This window comes from Argiope bruennichi, chromosome 4 (genome assembly GCF_947563725.1).
Source record: "Argiope bruennichi chromosome 4, qqArgBrue1.1, whole genome shotgun sequence".
Lineage (NCBI taxonomy): Eukaryota > Metazoa > Arthropoda > Arachnida > Araneae > Araneidae > Argiope > Argiope bruennichi.
In genome coordinates this window covers 101466529-101486386 of record NC_079154.1, presented here as the reverse complement: position 1 = coordinate 101486386, position 19858 = coordinate 101466529, and the positions used below count along the sequence as shown (strand labels likewise).

Genomic DNA, 19858 nt, shown 5'->3' with positions numbered 1-19858 from the left:
TCTCTGTGACAAATATAGTCAAAACCCATAGTTCCACTACTTAATGGTATTCTTTGTTAAGAAGAAAAATATTGAAATTTTCAAATGAAATTGAATTTGATTAATTTAATTTATATTTCAATTTAAAATTTCCTGATTCCATTTAAAAGGTAAGTTTGGAATTTTAAGCATATTAATACATAACGGAAAGAAGACATTATCTATGAGAGAAGAGAGAGAAATGAAGGGAAACTAGGCATAAACAGTGTGTTAAAGAATTTAAAACCAGATCTGCAAATAAAAATAAGAAAAAAGGAATGGGCATTTGCTTTGGGTTTTATTCAATACAAGCCCATTTAACTTCAATATATTTGTTGTAGTTATTTATTAATTATTTTAAAGCCTGTTCCAATTTCTTTTTTGAAATTGTACTAAAATCACAAGTTATTTATATGACCAAAATGTCAAAAATAAGATTCTAATAAATTCATGTTGAATGTCTGGTTCTTATCTTGAAATACAAAGGGAGTCTATGATAGTGTGGATTGCGGTCACTCGTAGTCACAGTCAAATATTATCGCAGTATTCTGGCAGATGCATTTCATCCAAACGATTCAGACTGTCTTCCACACGAGAAGCTTCTCTGTTCTAAAATCACAATACATTTGCACATGGAGCTCTCTGTGTTCAAATATTCTCTTATTAGCATAATGATGAAGTAGAATATCTCCCATGATATCTTCGGTCCATCATATAGTCAAAGTCTGCACATGGCTTCTTTTTCCCATACACTATCTGAATGGGGAACTGCTGCGAATCTCCTTGAAATATTAACACTATCTATGAATACAAAAATGGATGCAAACTATAATTTCGGTAAAGATCAATTCAATACATTGTCAATAAGCATTTCTCATTCCTTCAAAAATGTGTTACTTTTTCCTTTAGCTTTATAGGCACTGTAGTGTGTTAATATCATTTCACGAAACTTTGTTCTAAACCACTATTAATTTCAAACTAAGCACACGTGTTAATTTGTTATTTGGACTCAGCAAATTGCCTTCTTACCAGTTTAAGCATGATTTTTATGTGAGTTAATCAAACCTTTCTGTGTCGACGTCCTGGTATAGGGGTAGCACGTCTTGCCTGTGATCTGGGCTTCCAGGTTTAGGCATGATTGTTCTTCCGTTATTCTATGTGTGAATGTGCCCTCCTGTAAAAAGGGGTTGTGCAAGCGAATGAGTGATGCATGAGTAGCAAAGTCGTACTCTTGACCCTACTATAAAAGCAAGAGACGATCCCCCACCGGCTTAAATCGCTGTCTTCGTAACAGCGGGCTTGTCCATGGCAAGTGTCATAAGAAACAACAAATCGTTCTGTAGGATCTTACATTTTAGTTTTGGTTGAGAACAGATTTATATCACAACAAGGGCTGATTTTTCAAATCTGGATTTCTGCTTATATTTTGTTGGATCCCAATTCCATTGCATTGTATAAAGTCATTTGAGTCACCATTTAGAGTGACTGGAAAATTTCTCATTCATTTTCAACAATAACTCACTTCAATTAATTTTTATGACTTAAAAGAAAGAATAGGGAGTCAAACATTCACTTGGCATAATTGATACTTTTTGTCTGGCACCGTATTACCCATCGAACCAGCATTTGTTGCAGTCTGGCGCAACATCAAACCAATAATCTGATTTAGTGATAGTATAAAAATATGGCATAATCTAAATTCTCTTTTTGAAATGGTTAAGTTGAAATGGATCTTATAAGTTTGAACTGCAGCCAGAAGACGAGAACAATAACTGACAGGGGACCATCTCAAGAGGATCGTGTTAACCCTCGAAATCAAATTTAACACCAAAGAAATTTACAGAAATGGTAAATATTTAGTGAGATCGGGTTTCGTGCCTGAAATCCATCAATCTCAAAACCACTCAAATCCATATATCCATTATGACTTTTGATACTAATATAACAGCATGAGATTATTGCACTCATACTTCTATTGTTCCAATATTTTTTAACAAACAGCAATAGATGTATGCTTGGAATGACAAAGAAGTTTTTAAGATTAGAGAAATTAATCAATCTCTACAGAAACAATTGATATTTCTTCGATACTGACTTCAGATCTTTCTTATGCATCCATTTCGAAAATAATATCTGAAGTTCGTATTACAGCTCCAGTGCGACAAGGTCTCAATAAAGATAATAAATTGAAACCATTTATAAAAGCAAATCAAAAAATGGAGTTCAGAAGTTTCTGTCTCTGACGTTAGTAACTAATTAAAAGAATAAAATGTTACATCGAGATACTTTTTCTCAGTTTTACTTTTGATTCATCAAAGTAAGTTTGGCAAGTGTTAAGCAATACTTTTTAAATAATCTTTTTTCTTTAACGTAAAACAAGGGCGAATTATTTTATTCACTTATAGAATTAATTATTTCAATCTTAAAAAAAATGTTATATGCCTAATACCTTAAATTGTTGAACTAATAAAACTTGATTGACATCTTAATTAAAAAGATTATTTATCTACATGAAGTATTAATTATTTTCAGATGTTGTGGTCACTGTTTTTTGTACTGTATGGAGATGTCATTCTCGCTCTCTTAGCAGCGTGTAAGTATGAAATATTCATGTGAAAATTTCTCGGGGCATTTAAATCTAGTTCAAACGTCATTAAAAAATAATTGAGTGGAAAGCAAAAAAATTTTTTGTCAGGTTTATGCTAGAAATTTGCTTGCAATTCTTATACAAGAGAAAAATGTCTTAAATGAAATGAAGATGGCGAAAAATGAATGTGTTCATTCTGAACTTGTAAATGTGAATAACAAAAGTAACGAAGATCTTAAACTCTTAATAAATATATAAATTTTCACAGCAACTTATACTCTGAATTATTTTAAGGTAACCTCTAGCTAACAGCCTCGGTTATTAAAAAAAATTGACTTAAAAATGTTTTTTGAGTTTCGATTTTTGAATAAATCACGGTAAAAGGCATTAAAAAAACATTCTATTACAATCACGGATAATAGCAAAGAAGCAGCAGGTTTCCAGTCGACAAGATCAGATAAAGATTGGATTTTAGTTGAGTGAAAAAAAAAAAGAATTAACAGCTATGTACATTTGAATACTTATTTTATTTGTTTGATTTATAACATTGCAGGATAAAATAGACATTCACAATCATATAAACAAAGCAAAAAGATATACTGACTCAAATGGAAAAAGCACAAATGTATTTGGTATTACTCTTATTGCCGTGAACATGCTGAAAATTGTAACTGTAACATTTTTCAGCAACAAATTGGCAATAAAATACAAAAAAGCCTCAATTCTACTCGCAAATTTCCAACCAGATTTGGATAGGTTATGATCGGCAGCACTCTGTATTTTAGGGTTAAACTTCATTTTATAGGGTGTTATAAGAAAACATTATCCGCCGTATCCACATTTACTTTCATAGGAATTGGAACAAAGAAATTGGAAGGGCTAAATAGAATACAAGTAACCGCTTTCCAAAGAAGTGGCGCATGCTGTTGTTAAAATGTCCAAGTAATAGGTTAGAAAGCTATTTTATAGTCCTACCTTTTCAGGAACTTCTTCGTTTGTGAACAGCCGACCATCCCACCACCGCTGAACGAAGCGGTATCGACAGGATTTGTTGTGGCCGACTGTTGTCTTAAGAATAAAACTGACAGATTAATCAAACTGATGTCCTCTCTTCCTCATGGCACCCATCCACAAAATGGTTAAAATTACTGACATTCCGCCTCATCTTCCCGTACGCCTATCTACCTGTTTAAACAAGGAGCAGGCCATCACTTTAAAAAAATATCCTCAATTTTCATCCGAACTTCTTCAGAGATGGAAAGCACTTGAAATATTTTCAATCGGTGCAAAATTTATGCATTATGATGCAGTAATACGTTTAATTCAAATTGCCTTTCTGTCTTCATGTTGCATGAAAATGTGAATTGACTTATTCCGCTGTCATCCTTTTTCTGTTCAATGAAGAGCCCCAAAATATTCTTCGATGGTTTAAATGCAAACAAAATTACTCTAGTTGTTGAATTTAAAATGTGGACAAAGCACTATGCCTACGTGATTCATTTAATTTTTCAAAGGAAGGGATAAAATTTTTACCCCCATTATCAAAGATCTGGAGCGGCTATTTGTTCGAAATCGGCATGGAACCATTGAATTTCCTTAAAGGAACTTCATCTACATTCAGTATTTTCCTTTAAAAATTTGTATTTATAAATTCCCCTGTAAAAATTGAATAATTTAGAAATTTCTTCAACGTCTTACGATATTACGATAACATACCCAAAGTAAATGCATCAGAACGTAGTCGGTGTATTTGATTTTGAGGGAACTGTTGTAGTCTTTCAATTTTGTTTTATAAAAGTATATTTAAAAATTCACTACCTTCTATTGGGAATTGCTCTATAACTTAACTCCACAAGTAAATAAACTAAAATTCTACGGGAGAACTAAAACACTCGGTGATTTTGTATAGCTCATGAAATAGGTATTCTCTTTATATTTAATTTAGCCCTTTTATTGTATTTTTTTAATGAAGTAGTTTTTAAGCTAGAGCTCGGTTATGCATGGTTATATTATATGACATGAAGATGAATATTATTCATGTATGGCTAAAATACATCTTAGGGATCGATTTCATATCCCTAAGATATTCTAACAAGGTGCGAAGAGAAACCGATGTATCTAATATATGCACAAAGAATATTTAGTACGTAACTGAATATTAAATACAGCTTCCGACAATGAAAATCCTTTGAATAAGTGTTCAGGTTTTGGAAATCGGATGCCATAAATTCTGTAATGGATTTTTTGATCGCCGTAAGTGTCGCATTTAGGATGGCGACTTCAAGTGCCTCTACTTCATTGCAAAGTGACATTCGAGAAACGTGTATAATGATTGCATTCTTTTTAAAGACAAGTAAAACTACCATTTTATTAATTTAAAGATAATCTACCATTAGAAAGAGGCTTTTGATCTGTCGTGGTAGATGCCATAGAACTAGATGTATAAAGATTTGCCAGCTGTAATTTGAAACTCTCTGATAATATTCGTTTCTTTAAGGTTAATCTTAGAATATTCTCAAATTTCTGAAAGTCAAATTGTAAAAACTTTGTATCCATAATTATCTCTACATCAAACCCATATTTGATGGCCTCTTTTATGAGAAGCCGTCAGATTTCTAAGATTAAGCTTCATTTCTTTAAAGCAAATTGACTTTTTCTTATTGCAGTGTCTGCAAGTTTTAGAAGCAATGCTGAGTTTCAAATGGATGACGATTCCTCATTCATTAAAAATGCCGACTTCATGTTCCCAGAAAACTTCCTTTCAAGATATCCGCATGAAGCCAATCCTTACAGACTGAAGATCTATGCTTATCTCATTTTTAACTTGCTTGTCAAAGGTTACGGTTCTGTAGATCCTGGAAGATTCTGGGAGGACTACAATCGGGATGATTATAAAAGGGCACTAATTGATGCTGTGTTTTACGAATACCTTACTAATTTTACCGATAGGGAAGCTAAGGATATTTTATTCGATCCTTTGGAAAGAAATAAAGATTATCCGCCAGTGTCTATAGATTTCTTCCATCCTCCCTATTTTTGGGATGTCAGTTTATATCCTCCAGACTCGGATGAAGAAGTTGAAATAGATCGGATTGGCCAATATCTAGATCTTTTGGCCGAGACTGAACCTGAACAGAAAAGATTAAAGGATGCTTACGAAATTCTGTTGGAGGATGAAACGTCTCCAACCTCCGAACCTCCAACAGACGAGTGTGAAACACAGAAAATCCAAACATCAGGAGTCCCAGGGATGGATTATCCCAACTTTTGTGATATTCCAGAAACATCTTTCTCTTGTGCTCATAAAAGGATTCCTGGAATCTACTCTGATTATCAAACGGGATGTCAGGTAAATACATATATATTTAAAATCTATTCAGTAATTTCTTTTAAAAATCTTGCCTTTTTTTGGGGGGGGGGAGTGTATTGATTATCGAATACCAGACAATTTTATTCCTTCTATCGCCAATATTTTTTGGTTTGACAAACCTCGACTTTAAGTACTCAAGATATGGCTTACTTCCGTCTGATAATGATTATAAACTTCAAAGCAAATAAAATGCATTTAAAATCCAATTCTATAATTTTGGAAGAAATCTTAGTTCGATGTTTTTATTTCAAATTTAAATTAGCATACCTAAGTGTTGCCTTCATTGCCTGTATCCGAGTTAAGGACCAGTCTAAAGGCAGAAATACTTTAAATTGTAATTTAACCCTTATGGAAGGTAATTCGATGCATAATTTTTCTAATACAAGCAATTGTTTATTGCTACGAAAATATATATAATTGTTTTAAGTTGCATTCTCCGGTTTAATTTGCATCATTTTATTACTTTGTAGGTATTTTTAAAATGAAATAAAGCGTCAAAATTAACCCGAGTTACCGAGTTAACCCGTCAAGTTACCACCCGAGTGCAAAGGGTTAAATCGTTCCAGCGAACGTTTTAACCAGAGTACTAATAGATAGCCTGATACACACGTGGACTGAATTTCACTGAAGTAGGTCAATTGATAATTTTAAAAATATTAGATACTGCAATGTGACACAGCATAAACGTTTTTGAACCTCGTATCTCAAACGAGAGAATCTGGAAATGATTTCTGAGAATTTGAGAACGAGAGCATCGATTTTAAAATATGAAACAACCAAATTAAATAAGAATGTGAAAAAAAAATTCGAGCATTTAGTCCGAAACATTGTATAATGTTTAAAAGTGATTCATCCGTGTTTATATTTTTAAAAAACTGTGATTATATGCACATAACCTTTAAATTTTATATTGTATCAGAGCGTGTTTTTATAAATCCAGTAACTAAAGATATGAAAAATATTCTTGTAAAATATTTCTCAACTGTTTAAAGGAGAAAAGATTACATGAAAATAAAACTAGTATTGCTGAAAATCTAATTTCTTTAAATTGAATGGGGTGCAAAAGTGGTTGGGCAATTTCTCCACCACCCCAATCTCAAAATCGAGATTTGAAACCCTTTTATTTATGGTAATATGCGCTTACTCGGATATTAGGCTACAAAATGTGGCACGTAATATCCAACTGTCTACCATATGGAGCATTTCTAACTTTATTTGCATCGTTTATTATGTTACGAAATGTACAAATAATATATTGTCTTTGAATTTAATGTTTGGTAATAAACTTTTTAATGCATTAAATAAGATTGAGGCAGTAGCGCGTATATTTTAATTATTACTGATTATTCTGTATTCTAAATAAGCCAATTCATATTATTGCTTTCTTCCAGGCGTTCCATGTTTGTTGGCCTCATCGCACAGATAGCTTCTTATGCCCTATCGGTACAACTTTCAATCAAAGCCTTTTGACATGCAATATCTGGCATGATACAAGGTGTTACTCTTCGCCTTTTATTAAAGAAGTTAACCAATTCCAAATAGAAGGCTTCGCTTCAAAAATGAATATCCCAACGTATGATGGAACCTGCGAAAGCCTTTTAAACAAAATGTTACGACTTCATCTGAAATTCTTGCCAGCCAAATGCGAAGTTAAATATATAAACAGCAAACAAGTAGAAGTCGCGGAAACTCATGAAACGGTTGTTAGTGAACTTGCGCTGAAGATCGATACAGTATATGATCTGGTTCAAGAAATGCTTGAGATAATTAGAGAAATAAGAGAAGATATGATTGATGAAATTGCGGGCAGAGGAGACGCCTGGATTTATCCACTTGAGAAACGAATCGAGTCGAAATCCACTCCGAAATTTAGAGCCGAAACTGCGAACAAGGCTTTTGAAGTAACAAAGAAGGTTGGTCACTTCAAATCGCCGAAAGTTACTGAACGACTAAAGCATTCAGGAAAAGTTTCACCTAAAATGAAGCCTAGTTATTATGTAACACGGAGTATTCATCTAAAGCCAAGCAAATCATTAAATGAGAACATAAAAAGTTCAAGAAAGCAGGCAATACCCAAGATTGTGATGAAATCAAGATTGGGTAGTACTATATTAGATGAAGGCACTCCAGTTACGAAGCAAATGATAATCGACAGTTATAGAAAAATTAAAATTAAGGAACACTGATCGGTTGATGAAGCAAATAAAGTTATTTTTTGCAAATTTCTTTCGTAAGATTTATACATTTTTCAACAAAACATTGTTACATCAACTCATTTAGTCAATTATGGCTGTTTGCGAAGTTTTCAGACTTGTTTGATATATAAACACAATTTACTTTGCGGTGTATAATTTCTCGAAATTTTTTAACGACATAAGTAATGTCGATGTAGTAGAGGATTACAGAATAGCAAATGTTTAGATATTATTCTAAAAATTATTACGAATTCAAGTTTAATTAAATACTAAATTCAGATTTTATAAAAATGTCTCAAATATTCCAGTAAACTATAGTTTCGGAATTTGGATGATTTTTCCAAAAATTTGTTTAATTTTTGATCATGCGACAAAATTTCTATAGAGGAAGTTAAAACATGCATCGTTGAGACAGCAAATTTGGGTTTAATTGGCATCCAGCTTTCACAAATGCAAACCATGCTTTTTTTCCTATCCTAACATCCTGTATTCAGAGTTCAAACTAATGTAGTATCAATAAAAATAAAGCCTTTGTTAATCTCCCGGATTTTAGACGTTAAACTTAATTACAATTTTCGGAGGAAGTAAGAAGTTTCAAAATTTACCATTCTTAACTTGTTGGACTGTATGTCCGGAGTCTTACTAGGCAATATCGTGCAATCGCAATATTTAGACATCGTGACGATATTGGAGTAGGATGGAGTTATCAGATTACGTAAACACACACACACACACACACACACACACTATGTATATATATATATATATATATATACTGAATGGTTCATTTTTTCTCTTTAGAGACCTTCCATCGTCCATTAATTATTCAAACATAACATAAAGCTAAAAAAAGGTTTGATGGTTACCTTGCATTCAATAAATTCGCACAATAGTTAATTGCAAAAGGAGGGGGGGGGGGCACTAGAATCTCGCATTTCTTATTATTTTTAAATTATTAGATCGTATCAAATAGTTTTTATACAAAAAAAAGTAAATAATTTCATCAATACTGTAATGCATCATGTAGTTAGGGGAATGGAGCTTAAGGAGTTAAAGTTTTTACGCACTTGCAGTTGTTATCAATAACTTCAAGTGAACATTCCGTTGCCAGATCACTCTTTAAAAGTGGCGTCTATAATCTTTCGGCATTCTTACGTCTATAATTACCCATCGATAATCTTTTTGCAGGACTATTCAATGTGTAAACGCAAAACTTTGGTTAATGTCTTTTGAACATGTGTGCTGATAACATGTCCTAAATTTGAATCTCATGTTAATGCTATTTGCTCTAAAAACTTATTAGTTAAAAATACTTGAGGGTTATTCTAGAGAATATTTATTTATGAATGGTCTAATTTGAAACCTTTTGAACCAAGTGTTGTGGGAAATATACCATGTGGTTCATCAAAGAAATACAACTTTAAACGATCAATTCTTGCATATGTATAAATTTACTATGTATCTCGAAGCGGCTTTAATAATTCAGATAAAATTTTATATTTAGATAATGTTTAGCTTTTTAAGTTTATATAAGTGTCTTTCCTGAAAAAAAATGCGATTTTACATAAAAAAACATTTTTCGTATCTAAATATTGTCAGGTGTTTTATATGACCAGAGATGGGATAGATGTTAGGGCTTCGTATCTATGCATTTTTCTCCTATTCTATCTCGCGTTTGCAATTTCAATAAGACTTCACTGAAAACTTGAAACGACCCATAGAATAGGATTTAATTTACGATTTTATAAAAAAAAATGTTAGGCGCAGCTCTGCTTTCTAGGTACTAATTATTACATAACACAAACCTAACGCGATTTCAAAATGTATCGTGATTATGGAGTCGATGCTCATGTGTTAAGGCATGCGAATGTGAATATATCAATGAATGCTAATGTGTTTATATTAGTGAAGGGAAAAGACAAAATTCCATCGTTTCTATTTCAACCATTCTTTTAAGAGACTTTATAAAAAACATATGTAGCAAGATTATTCATGTGTTTTTTTTCACTCAGCTATTTTAATTCTTGGGTAATTATTGTATTCATTATTAAATTAATTTTCCATTCAAAATCATTTATTCAATTAAAACGGTAATAAAAATATTTCGTATTCCTAATGTAAGGAAACTCCGTATATATGGCTAATTTTTCTCAGGTTCATATTTCGATTCTTCAGTGCTGAAGCCGAAACTTCACCTCAAGGCCATCGTGACCCTTATCTTAAGATACGAGGATATAAAATGAACTCAATCTTGATTGATTCTATTTTTTTGAGCAGGAGTCGTATTTGATTACTATCTAGGCTGCTCTAAACACAAATGTACACAGTGATGTATCAATTAAAAACTTATAAAAATCAAGAAAAACCTATAAAGAAAAGGAGCTAAAAATTTCTTTCCAATTAGAGGCCCAAGAGAGACTGTATATTTTCTCAAATGCTCTACAAACAAAAATAATATCTATATATTTAAAATAATTAGAAAAGTCAAAGAATCAGTCCCCCAGCTCCAAACACTGGTCCAACTTTTTCATTGTATACTTATTTTAAAGGAAAGCTTAATTAATATTCGCTAGTGCTCTCCAATTTTCGAATTAATTTTTAAAGCAGTACCTCACTGTGCATTCTTTAACGAAAAAAAAAAAAAAAAAGACACAACCGTCCCCTTGTGTGAACACCTCTCTTCATTTTCATAAAGTGAAACCTTGCCACAGCCCCGTAACAATAACTAGAAGTATTTCACCAATTAATTATGCTATTTTATGTCCCTAGCTAACATATCAAAATTTTCCGTGCTTATTGTGATGCTTTCAATTGCTGTGATAAGAAATAGTGCATGAAAATTAGTTGTCATTATTAAATTAATTATTTAAATTTCATAGAACAAGAAGCTGATTTCTGAAAGTAGCTGGCAAATTAAAGTGATACAGTCACATTATTAAAAAAATTTATTAAACATTATCAAACAGGTAAACAGTGAGATTCTGTTTACAGTAAATTTTAGTGTCTAAATTAACGTAATTACTAAATGAATAAATCGAAATTTAAGATCTAAGTTCTTAAGAGAGAAACTCTAAGTTTTCTTCTCCAGTAAAAATTATTTATTTACTAGCTGCCTTTGGCGACCAGCTGGTTTGCCAATCTGAATGCACGTTAAAATTGTAATAATTAAATATTTTCTGGAACTCCCATTTTAATTGCTTCTTCATTAAAATATTTTCAAACTTCAAATTTTAATAGTCATATAATTCACTCATAATATTATAAAGGCCTTCAGCCTTAACGTAATATGTATCTCTCTAATTTTCTGTTAGCTCCCGTAGAATTTATGCTTTAAATTAAAGTGGAAATGGTTAAACTGCAATTAATATAAGAACATTTTTTTTACTGAAACGAAGCATTTATTTTTAAATATGAGTACTGAAAACAGAGTCGCTGAATATTTAAACCTAATGGGCACTAAAGAATATTTTTCTTAATTTATATAATATCTCAAGAAGTTTTCAACAAAATTTTCTCAGATTCATCATGAACAGATCGATTAATTAACAATGTTTAGTTTTAAATGCATCAAACACTAAAAAAAATAAACAGAATCGTTTGAAATAATCTGTCGAAAACATATTAAACCTTCAAAACAAAGTTCGTATCCGTTGAAAATAGTTGTTAACAATCAGAATACAATGCACATGCGTGAACTTTCAACGCCAGTTATGGTAACGCAAATGCGTGAATTTTCTACTCCAGTTGGGGTAACGCTATGCAAATTAGAAATTGTTAATTTCCTTTATTCTGTTTTATTTTAATTCAAAAGTACTTCAGAATGAATCAGAAAGATCGATTAATTAACAATGCTTAATTTTAAAGGCATCAAACATTAAGAAAATAAACAGAATCCTTTGAAATAATCTGTCGAAATTTTCTTGAGCCTATTCTCTTTAGCGTGGGAAAAAAAATTGAAGCCTTACTCATTTGGCGGTGGGGAAATGAAAAATTGTTTTGGCGGGAAAGTTAGTTTTTAATTAATAATTAAAATTTTAATAAAAAAATAAATAAAAAGGAACCCAGGTGCACATTCCCGACCTCCAAGATATGCATGTGCCAAATTTGGTAGCTGTAGGTCGAATGGTCTGGCCTGTAGAGCGCCAACACACACACACACACACACACACACACACACACACACACACACACACACACACACACACACACACACACACACACACACACACACACATTTAGCTTTATGTAAGTATATATTATCTCGTTTTCATTGAAGTTACAAGAAAGAAAATAGAGATGAAAAGAAAAATGAGCACAAATGAAAAAAACCATACCAAACTAATCCTTTTTTGGTCAAGATTGTGAAAATTGATTTAACACAACTTTAAGATAAGTCATTGCGTTTCCTGAAAATGGGCGGCAGTATACATAGGGCCTAAATAAATGAGGAGACCAGATCTTATTTTCCATCTCTAAAACAAGGAAGCGAAACCAGAAGAATTTGTATCCCAAAACTCCTTCACAAACTGGCTACAAATATTCGAAGGCATTACAGCAATATATAACAAATACATTTCATCGTTGTATCCTATATTCTAATATAACCAACCTACAATTTCTTAACTGGACTTCTGAAAGAAAAATGAGCCGTCAACCTCTTTCACTCAATATTGTAAGAAAAATGGTTAATAGAAGCGGAAGATGTGTACAGAAACCAGATACAACAAACCTTCAGAAAATAAAAATAAAAAATCCACATAACTCAAAACATATTAGAAGAAGTGACATTTTTGTATTTTAAATTCTAACACAAAATAATCATATTTTAATAAAGCTTCTGAAACATGAGTAATCAGTTACTACTTTTTCCATACGATATTTAAAGAAAAAAAGAATCATAATAATCCACCATATCAAGTATTAATACTCATGACAGTTTATAGATCTAAAAGTAGTACCCATAGATACTGAATCTTCGATTTTGTACATTTTCTTATCAGTTCTTTTTAAAATCAAAATTATTTTGGAGAATTGTGGAAAGATAACATTGATTAATAATAATATACATATAATTAGCTATAGAACGATAACACATATGATTAGCTATGGTTTCAATTCCCTGCATTAAGATCTTCAACATTATGTTTAAAGTAATTTAGACAATTGGATAAATATGGTGGATTTACAGAAATGCATATTTGCTGCCAACAATTACTGTTTTGGAGCCGCATTATAAGCAATTTCCTAAAGACCTAGAGACATTAAAAGAAGCTATGCTGATTCGAAAATGCATAGAGGTGATAACTTTCAATTTCGGAAATAACTTATTTGCATAATTTCTTCTAGACTTAGTGGTGCATTGCAGGTAGTATAAAACATCTATGCGTCCAATTTATTTTCACATTCATTTGTCTTACGAGTTAGGGAGGGTAAGTTGAAAGAAGGGATTATTCCACGCAGTAGCAATAAAAATAGTAGCTATAATAATAATAATAATAATAATAATTTTGACTAATGAGTTAATGAAAGCATAATAATGCTTTCAGTTCCTGAGAATGTTCTTCGTTTTCTTTCATTCATAATGAAATGAATTTACTTTCAACCTTATGTTTATTAGCTTTTGAAAACACTTTAGTGTTTTCTTTTTTAATTGAATACGTTTTTAATCCAATCGTTTCTTTTGAGCGTTTTAATTATTTGACTTGACTGACCAGAAAATTAATTGCATAATCTTGCTTATGTCTTTCAGATGTTGTTTCTACTCTGCTTATCAACTGTCTTATTGGCTTCCAGTAGGTATAATTTTAATTTCTTTTTAGTTTTGTATGCTAGGGATACTTGAGTTCATAAACCTTAAACAAAACTAGAATGTTTGACAGTAAAAAAAACAACAACCTGAACCCTTTGATTTTAAAAGTGCATACAAAGAATATAATCACAAAGACGAAATGTATATACACCTATAGTATAATTTAAAAAAAGTGGTTAATCTCTAGTACTTTGCATCTACTCTCATTTTCTTCGGTGTGGGTTTCTTCCTTCTGCAAGAAAATTTTAGATCTGGCATGTTGAGCCTACAGGTACCTCTTTTTGAAGATTTCGTTTAAGTAACTGTGTGTTTCTTAATTTTCGTGAAGCTTAAAATTATTTCTTTGTAAATGAAGGCAATTCGATCTCGATATTCGTAATGCATCTTTTCATATAGTACAGTGCTTCAATATTTTCAAGTTGGGCAGCAGTTCGTAATATCACTATTAAGCGATGAACTTTCCATTTTAAGTCGTATTGGCACCATTTTCGATTACCTTTATCCTAATGCCAAGCTGAATATCTAATGTGTCTTCCTCGTATTAACATTTTTTGCTTGGTAGAATGTTAAAAAAAAAAAACTTCCTGTTTTTAGAGTTAATCTAATGATTAGATGATTTCATTCTAAAAAAACATGGTAACTATTAAGCTGTTACAAAGTTAATTATAAGAAAAAATATAAAATATTTTTCTTTGGTGATAGAAGCAATTAAGTAATAAACTAAATTTCCCGATTCTGCAACCACATGTCTTCAATGACTTATTTCATTCGGCGTTCAATTGAAAAATTGGAAACTCTGGGTAAAAAATGATTGCGTATATAATCAATGACTTTTAATTATTTCCCAGCGGTACAATTGTCTTATTTTCCAATTGGTGATGTTAAGTGTGGACTATTTTTCCATGCTTAATACCACACTTAAGGAGATCTGTACAAACGACTTCTTTCTTACAACCCTATTTATGGGTTTATTTACAATTCATGAAGTTTCCTATTCTTCATACTTAATCCGATATTAATTGCTCCCCTTCTTTCCTCCTAGGTTCCATAGCTACTGATCCAGAAACGGTATCCAAAAATGCAGACGATATAAGCAACCAAGACAAGTTAGACTCGAAAGACTTCTGGAAACTTATATTCAACACCTATTATGATCTAAAGGGATTAAGGAATGAAACTACAGATAGTATTGTAGAATCGTTTTTTGAACACGAATTCGAAGCCTATCCCGGTGAACTATATCCTGCGTTCAAAAAGATTTTTGAACATATTTCGAAGTCAAACGATCGAATATGGAACTTATACGAATCGATTCTTTATCTATATCACAATGTTGAAGCTTCTGATTGGGTTTATGAAACAGTGTTGAGGAGAGCCGCCCTTGGAAAGATTTTAAAAGAATCCGGGGAGCTGGATTTAGATGCCACTTTCTCATTCGACGTACGATCGAAAACAGAGTATGCCAATCTGGAACACCGTCACGGAGTTGTAATTGGGGAGGACGAAGTAGTTACGGATTCGTACGAACAACCTTGCGGAAATGAGGGTGGAGTGGAAACCTTGCAAGTAGGCTCCATTCGTGCCATACCAGGAATGCATTTCCCTAACTACGAAGATATTCCTATCACTTCTTTCACTTGTGCTGGAAAGCATATTCCTGGTTTTTATGCCGACTTGGAAACTGGATGCCAGGTAAACTATTCATGTTAATGATTGTATTCCTGTACTGATAAGATAGTCAACTTGAATAATTCAATGAAACCTTATGTTTTGGTAATATTTTATTTCCGGTTATTTAACTTGTGATGATTTACATTCTCCTAAATTGTTAAAGTGAATTTGTACAAATAATCAGCGAGAATTTACATTTGTAGATACAATTTTCATCCAAGTCTAAACGGATATTCAGTTTTCTGAATAATTGAAGTCGAGATTCATTAACGAACATGTATGCCTCCGAATCTTAATTTTTAAAAACTAATGTTTTGGATTTCGGAAGCTATCAAAGTGCGCTTATAGGAGACTAATGTTTTGCATTTGTCCCTGCAATACTAACTTAACTCTTTCACTGTACCGTTTCCTTTATTTAATTGTATGATGCTTACCACTTTAGTCGGGTACTTTGTTTTGTAATTGAATCAACATAGATTAAAATTCTTTGCAAAATTGCAACATTTTTACTTCTTTTGAAAGGTAATTTAATCCTCGTACTGTTAAGATGAATCAGCAATTCAATTGTTATTACTTTAAATATCTGATGGTTGTGTGAAATGCATTTAGATTTCACTATTAAATAAAATTTGAACTTATTCTTTACAACGGGATTTTATTTCCCATAAGATGCTAATTTTCTCATTCTTATCTCGGAGTGAATTTTGAGATTTTTGTACACATTAATCTAAATTTGTTATTCAAACTAAAGGGCAACATTTATTGCCTAACAACCGAAATTCATTTCGCAGTATTGGGATATTTTTGTCGCTATATGCAATATCGAAACAATTGCTTATAGAATTAATTGCTAGCATTTTGCATGAAATTTATTTTCTTAAGTCGGGCCTTTTGCAATAAATTGCATGATCCGATTCAGATCAGAAGTTTCATTGTAATTTGAGCATTCACAAATTTTGCAGAACTCTTAAGGTGGGTTTGCACTCGGGCAACTACAATTCATACAGTAGAACCACTCGTGTGCATTAATTGTACAGAGCCACGTCTAGATAAGAACTTGCTATTGTTCACTTCTCAGCGCATGCTCAATCTTCCTTCTGGGCTTGCTTAGATTACTGGAATCTTATAACTGGCTGAGTATAAACTCGCCTTTGCGAGATATACAGATATCACTACGTGTGTACTTGAAGCTTTATTAAGTAGTTGTAACTCTATCGTTAACTATTGTCATAAAATGTTTGAATGCCAGGCGGTATTTTATCAATATTTGGCACCCCAGTGGTTAATAACTCGAGAATTTATTCGAAAAACACGAATTTATATTTCCATTATACATTCAGTCTGATTGCCAGGAGCCTGTATGTATGCAATATTGTATATCTTGTTACCCTTCAAGATAGTTCTATATTATAAAATTCATCTTTATATGCAATCTAGGTATTTCACGTTTGCTATCCTCATCGAAGAGAAAGCTTCTTGTGTCCAATTGGTACCACATTCAACCAAGCCATTTTGGCATGCGACTACTGGTACAGTTCTAATTGTTCTCTTGCTCCACTGTACTTCCATTCCAATCGAATAACAGATGAGCATATAGAAGGTACAGAATCTTTTGTGGATCATCTGCTGGGACAATACGATGCTGCTTCCACCTCAACTCGGCAGCCTGCTGACTATCCTACCAAGAAACCTAAATCTCCAAAAATTAAGATTGTTCTTCCAAATATAGATTGGAGTCTTATGATAAAATTCTTGCCTGTTAAATCCAAAATAATGGAATGTCCAGATTTCTGCGAAAAAACTTCTTTTTCATATCAAACGGAGTCTACAACAGATGCTGTACCAACGACTGTAGAATACACTGAAACAACGACTATGCAACCAAGTACTGAGCCTGCAACTTCTGTACCTCCCAAGAAAGAGAAGTATGATGAAAAGACAACAAAATCCGAAATACTGTTGGATATACTGAAAGCAGTCGAGATGCTAACAAAAGATGCCGAGGGTTTCCTAACTGAAGCAGTTCAAAAGAAACATAAGCAGAATGTATCTTCTGGAATCAAACCGGGTATTAAACTTCCAAAGGCAAAAGAACTGGCAAAACCAGCTCGTGCACCTGAACTTCCTACACAGAAGCCAAAACCTCTTCCAGAAATAAACCAAAGATTTGTTGTGAAACCAGCCCGAAAGTTGCCGTCTCCAAAAGTTTCACGTAGCAGATTGCTAAAGCCATCTAAAACTGTAGAATCTAAAAGACGGATTTATTTTCGAAAGAAAGAGCCAGCCAAGTTGATCTTGGAAGGAATAAAAGCCATTTCGCATTTGTTTGAATAAGCTGCATCATTTTAAAGAATATTGTTGCTGTTAATAATTTAGTCTTGCGATCTAATAAATGATGTATATGTTAACTTGTCTTATCTTTTAAATATTTAAATCCCAAAACATCCGTCACATTTATATTAAGGGAATGGAGATGCTTATAAAACATAGCGATTTATTGATTACTTAATGCTGTAAATTTCGGTAGCTTCTAAAATTTTAAGAATCCCGTGCAATTAAATGACATCTTATACTTTGAACAAAAAAAATAGTTTGAATTTTGGGGTTTTTATGCTCAAATAATCCGTCTGTGCAATGTCCCTCTTTCATTTGTCCCATTTTGGCTTCGGAGCATATAATGTAAATGGTTGATTATTTATACAAGTTATTTTAAAGCGCCAAAGAAGTTCGAGATTTCTCGGCTAAATTGCGTTCTGTCGAGTCTATAGAAAAAAATCCCTTTATGAATATCAATCTTAAAGAAGTTACTGTTCGTTTGTGGCAATTGAAACTAAAATTGAATCTTGTAAAAGGATTTTTCACCACATAAGATATGTTTAACAGTCAATGATAGTGATGAAAGACATCGGAACTGCTTTTTAAATCGGTATAAGAAGCGATATTTTCTTAATAAAATCTTGATGCCTTAAATATAATTTAACTGCAAAAATTTGATGGCTTAAATACCTAAAAATTCAAATGTTAATCCTACGATATAAGAAACATTTGTGAAGATCATTGTTTCATAAGGAGATAGCATGCATTGCACAAATCTTGACTGTATGATAAAAGGAAAATATTCTTCTAGAAGCGGAGGAATAAATGCGAATGCTATAGTACTGTTATTCCAAGGCAAAATGATATAAATTGAAGACATTATCATGCATAATACTCTTTTAATTTTGAACTTAATATGAATTTTTTTTAGTAATAGCTACTTGGTTCATAGCGTCAATATTTAGTTTTTCCCCTTTATGTCATAAAAACTTTAGATGGAGCCGTAAACGAGAAGAAAATTTAGAACTTCTTGCGAGTAAAATATAACATTTCCAGAGTATATGCATCCAATCAGCTTAATAAACTGCCAACCCCTTTTTTCAATTTATGGGAAGAGCTTGTCCCCGAAAGTAATAAAACAGTTCATAGACTTATGATTTTTTTTTTTAAATCTTCACTTATTATCCAGAAAAATAAGCCCCTTCCTTCAGATTGACATCAGAATTCTATGAATACTTGCTGAAAAACGGATCTAAATGTGGCCACTGAACGAAAGGGGTGATGCTACTTTCGCAAATACCTCCAATATTGGTCAATTGCTGTATGTAGTCTACCACAGGGCAAAAAAAAAAAAAAAGTCCGCGGTGGCCTGGTGATAAGGTCTCGGCTTCTGAGCCGTTCGGTTTCAGGTTCGAGACCCGATTCCACCGAAGAACCGACGTGTAAGGGGGTCTGTTGCACGTTAAATCCGTCATGCCAAACGTCTCCCGCTGGTGTAGTGTGGAGAGGGGGTACTAGCTCAGGTGTCGTCCTCTGACCGCGGTTCAAAATTACGAGGTCCTCCCCAAAATAGCCCTAGTGTTGCTTTACAACGGGACGTTAATATAACTAAACTAACCACAGAAAAAAAACACTCTTATTCCGAAGCTTTTTTTTTTTCATTGCTAAAGTTAATTATGTGATTCAAAGATGAGCTAATTAAATGCTAAAACATCCACAAGTAATCGGATTTGTTAGAGGACTGTTAAATCATGTAAACGGTCCTCTAACAAGCTTCGAATGGTAAGCTTAAATATTCTGCGAGGAGGATCAGTTAATCAAGTAAATTGCTTATTGCATATGTTATCGTTCTCGTTACAGCTACGTGAGTTTTGTAAATGGCGAGTTTTCAT

At 32.5% G+C, this 19858-nt stretch overlaps 2 protein-coding genes across 2 annotated transcripts; both read left to right on the top strand.

Moving 5' to 3' along the window:
- The first annotated feature begins 2252 nt into the window (after positions 1-2252).
- Positions 2253-8196, top strand: LOC129966073 (uncharacterized). The gene is made up of 4 exons (XM_056080442.1): positions 2253-2335; positions 2551-2611; positions 5272-5954; positions 7367-8196. The coding sequence occupies exons 2-4, from the start codon at positions 2551-2553 to the stop codon at positions 8159-8161; spliced, it is 1539 nt and encodes a 512-aa protein (XP_055936417.1). The 5' UTR covers positions 2253-2335; the 3' UTR covers positions 8162-8196.
- A 5321-nt stretch (positions 8197-13517) lies between these two features.
- LOC129965399 (uncharacterized) lies at positions 13518-18058 on the top strand. Its single transcript, XM_056079244.1, has 4 exons — positions 13518-13599; positions 13920-13962; positions 15022-15671; positions 17088-18058. Exons 1-4 carry the CDS (start codon positions 13552-13554, stop codon positions 17982-17984), a joined length of 1638 nt encoding a protein of 545 aa, XP_055935219.1. The 5' UTR covers positions 13518-13551; the 3' UTR covers positions 17985-18058.
- The last annotated feature ends 1800 nt before the right edge of the window (positions 18059-19858 follow it).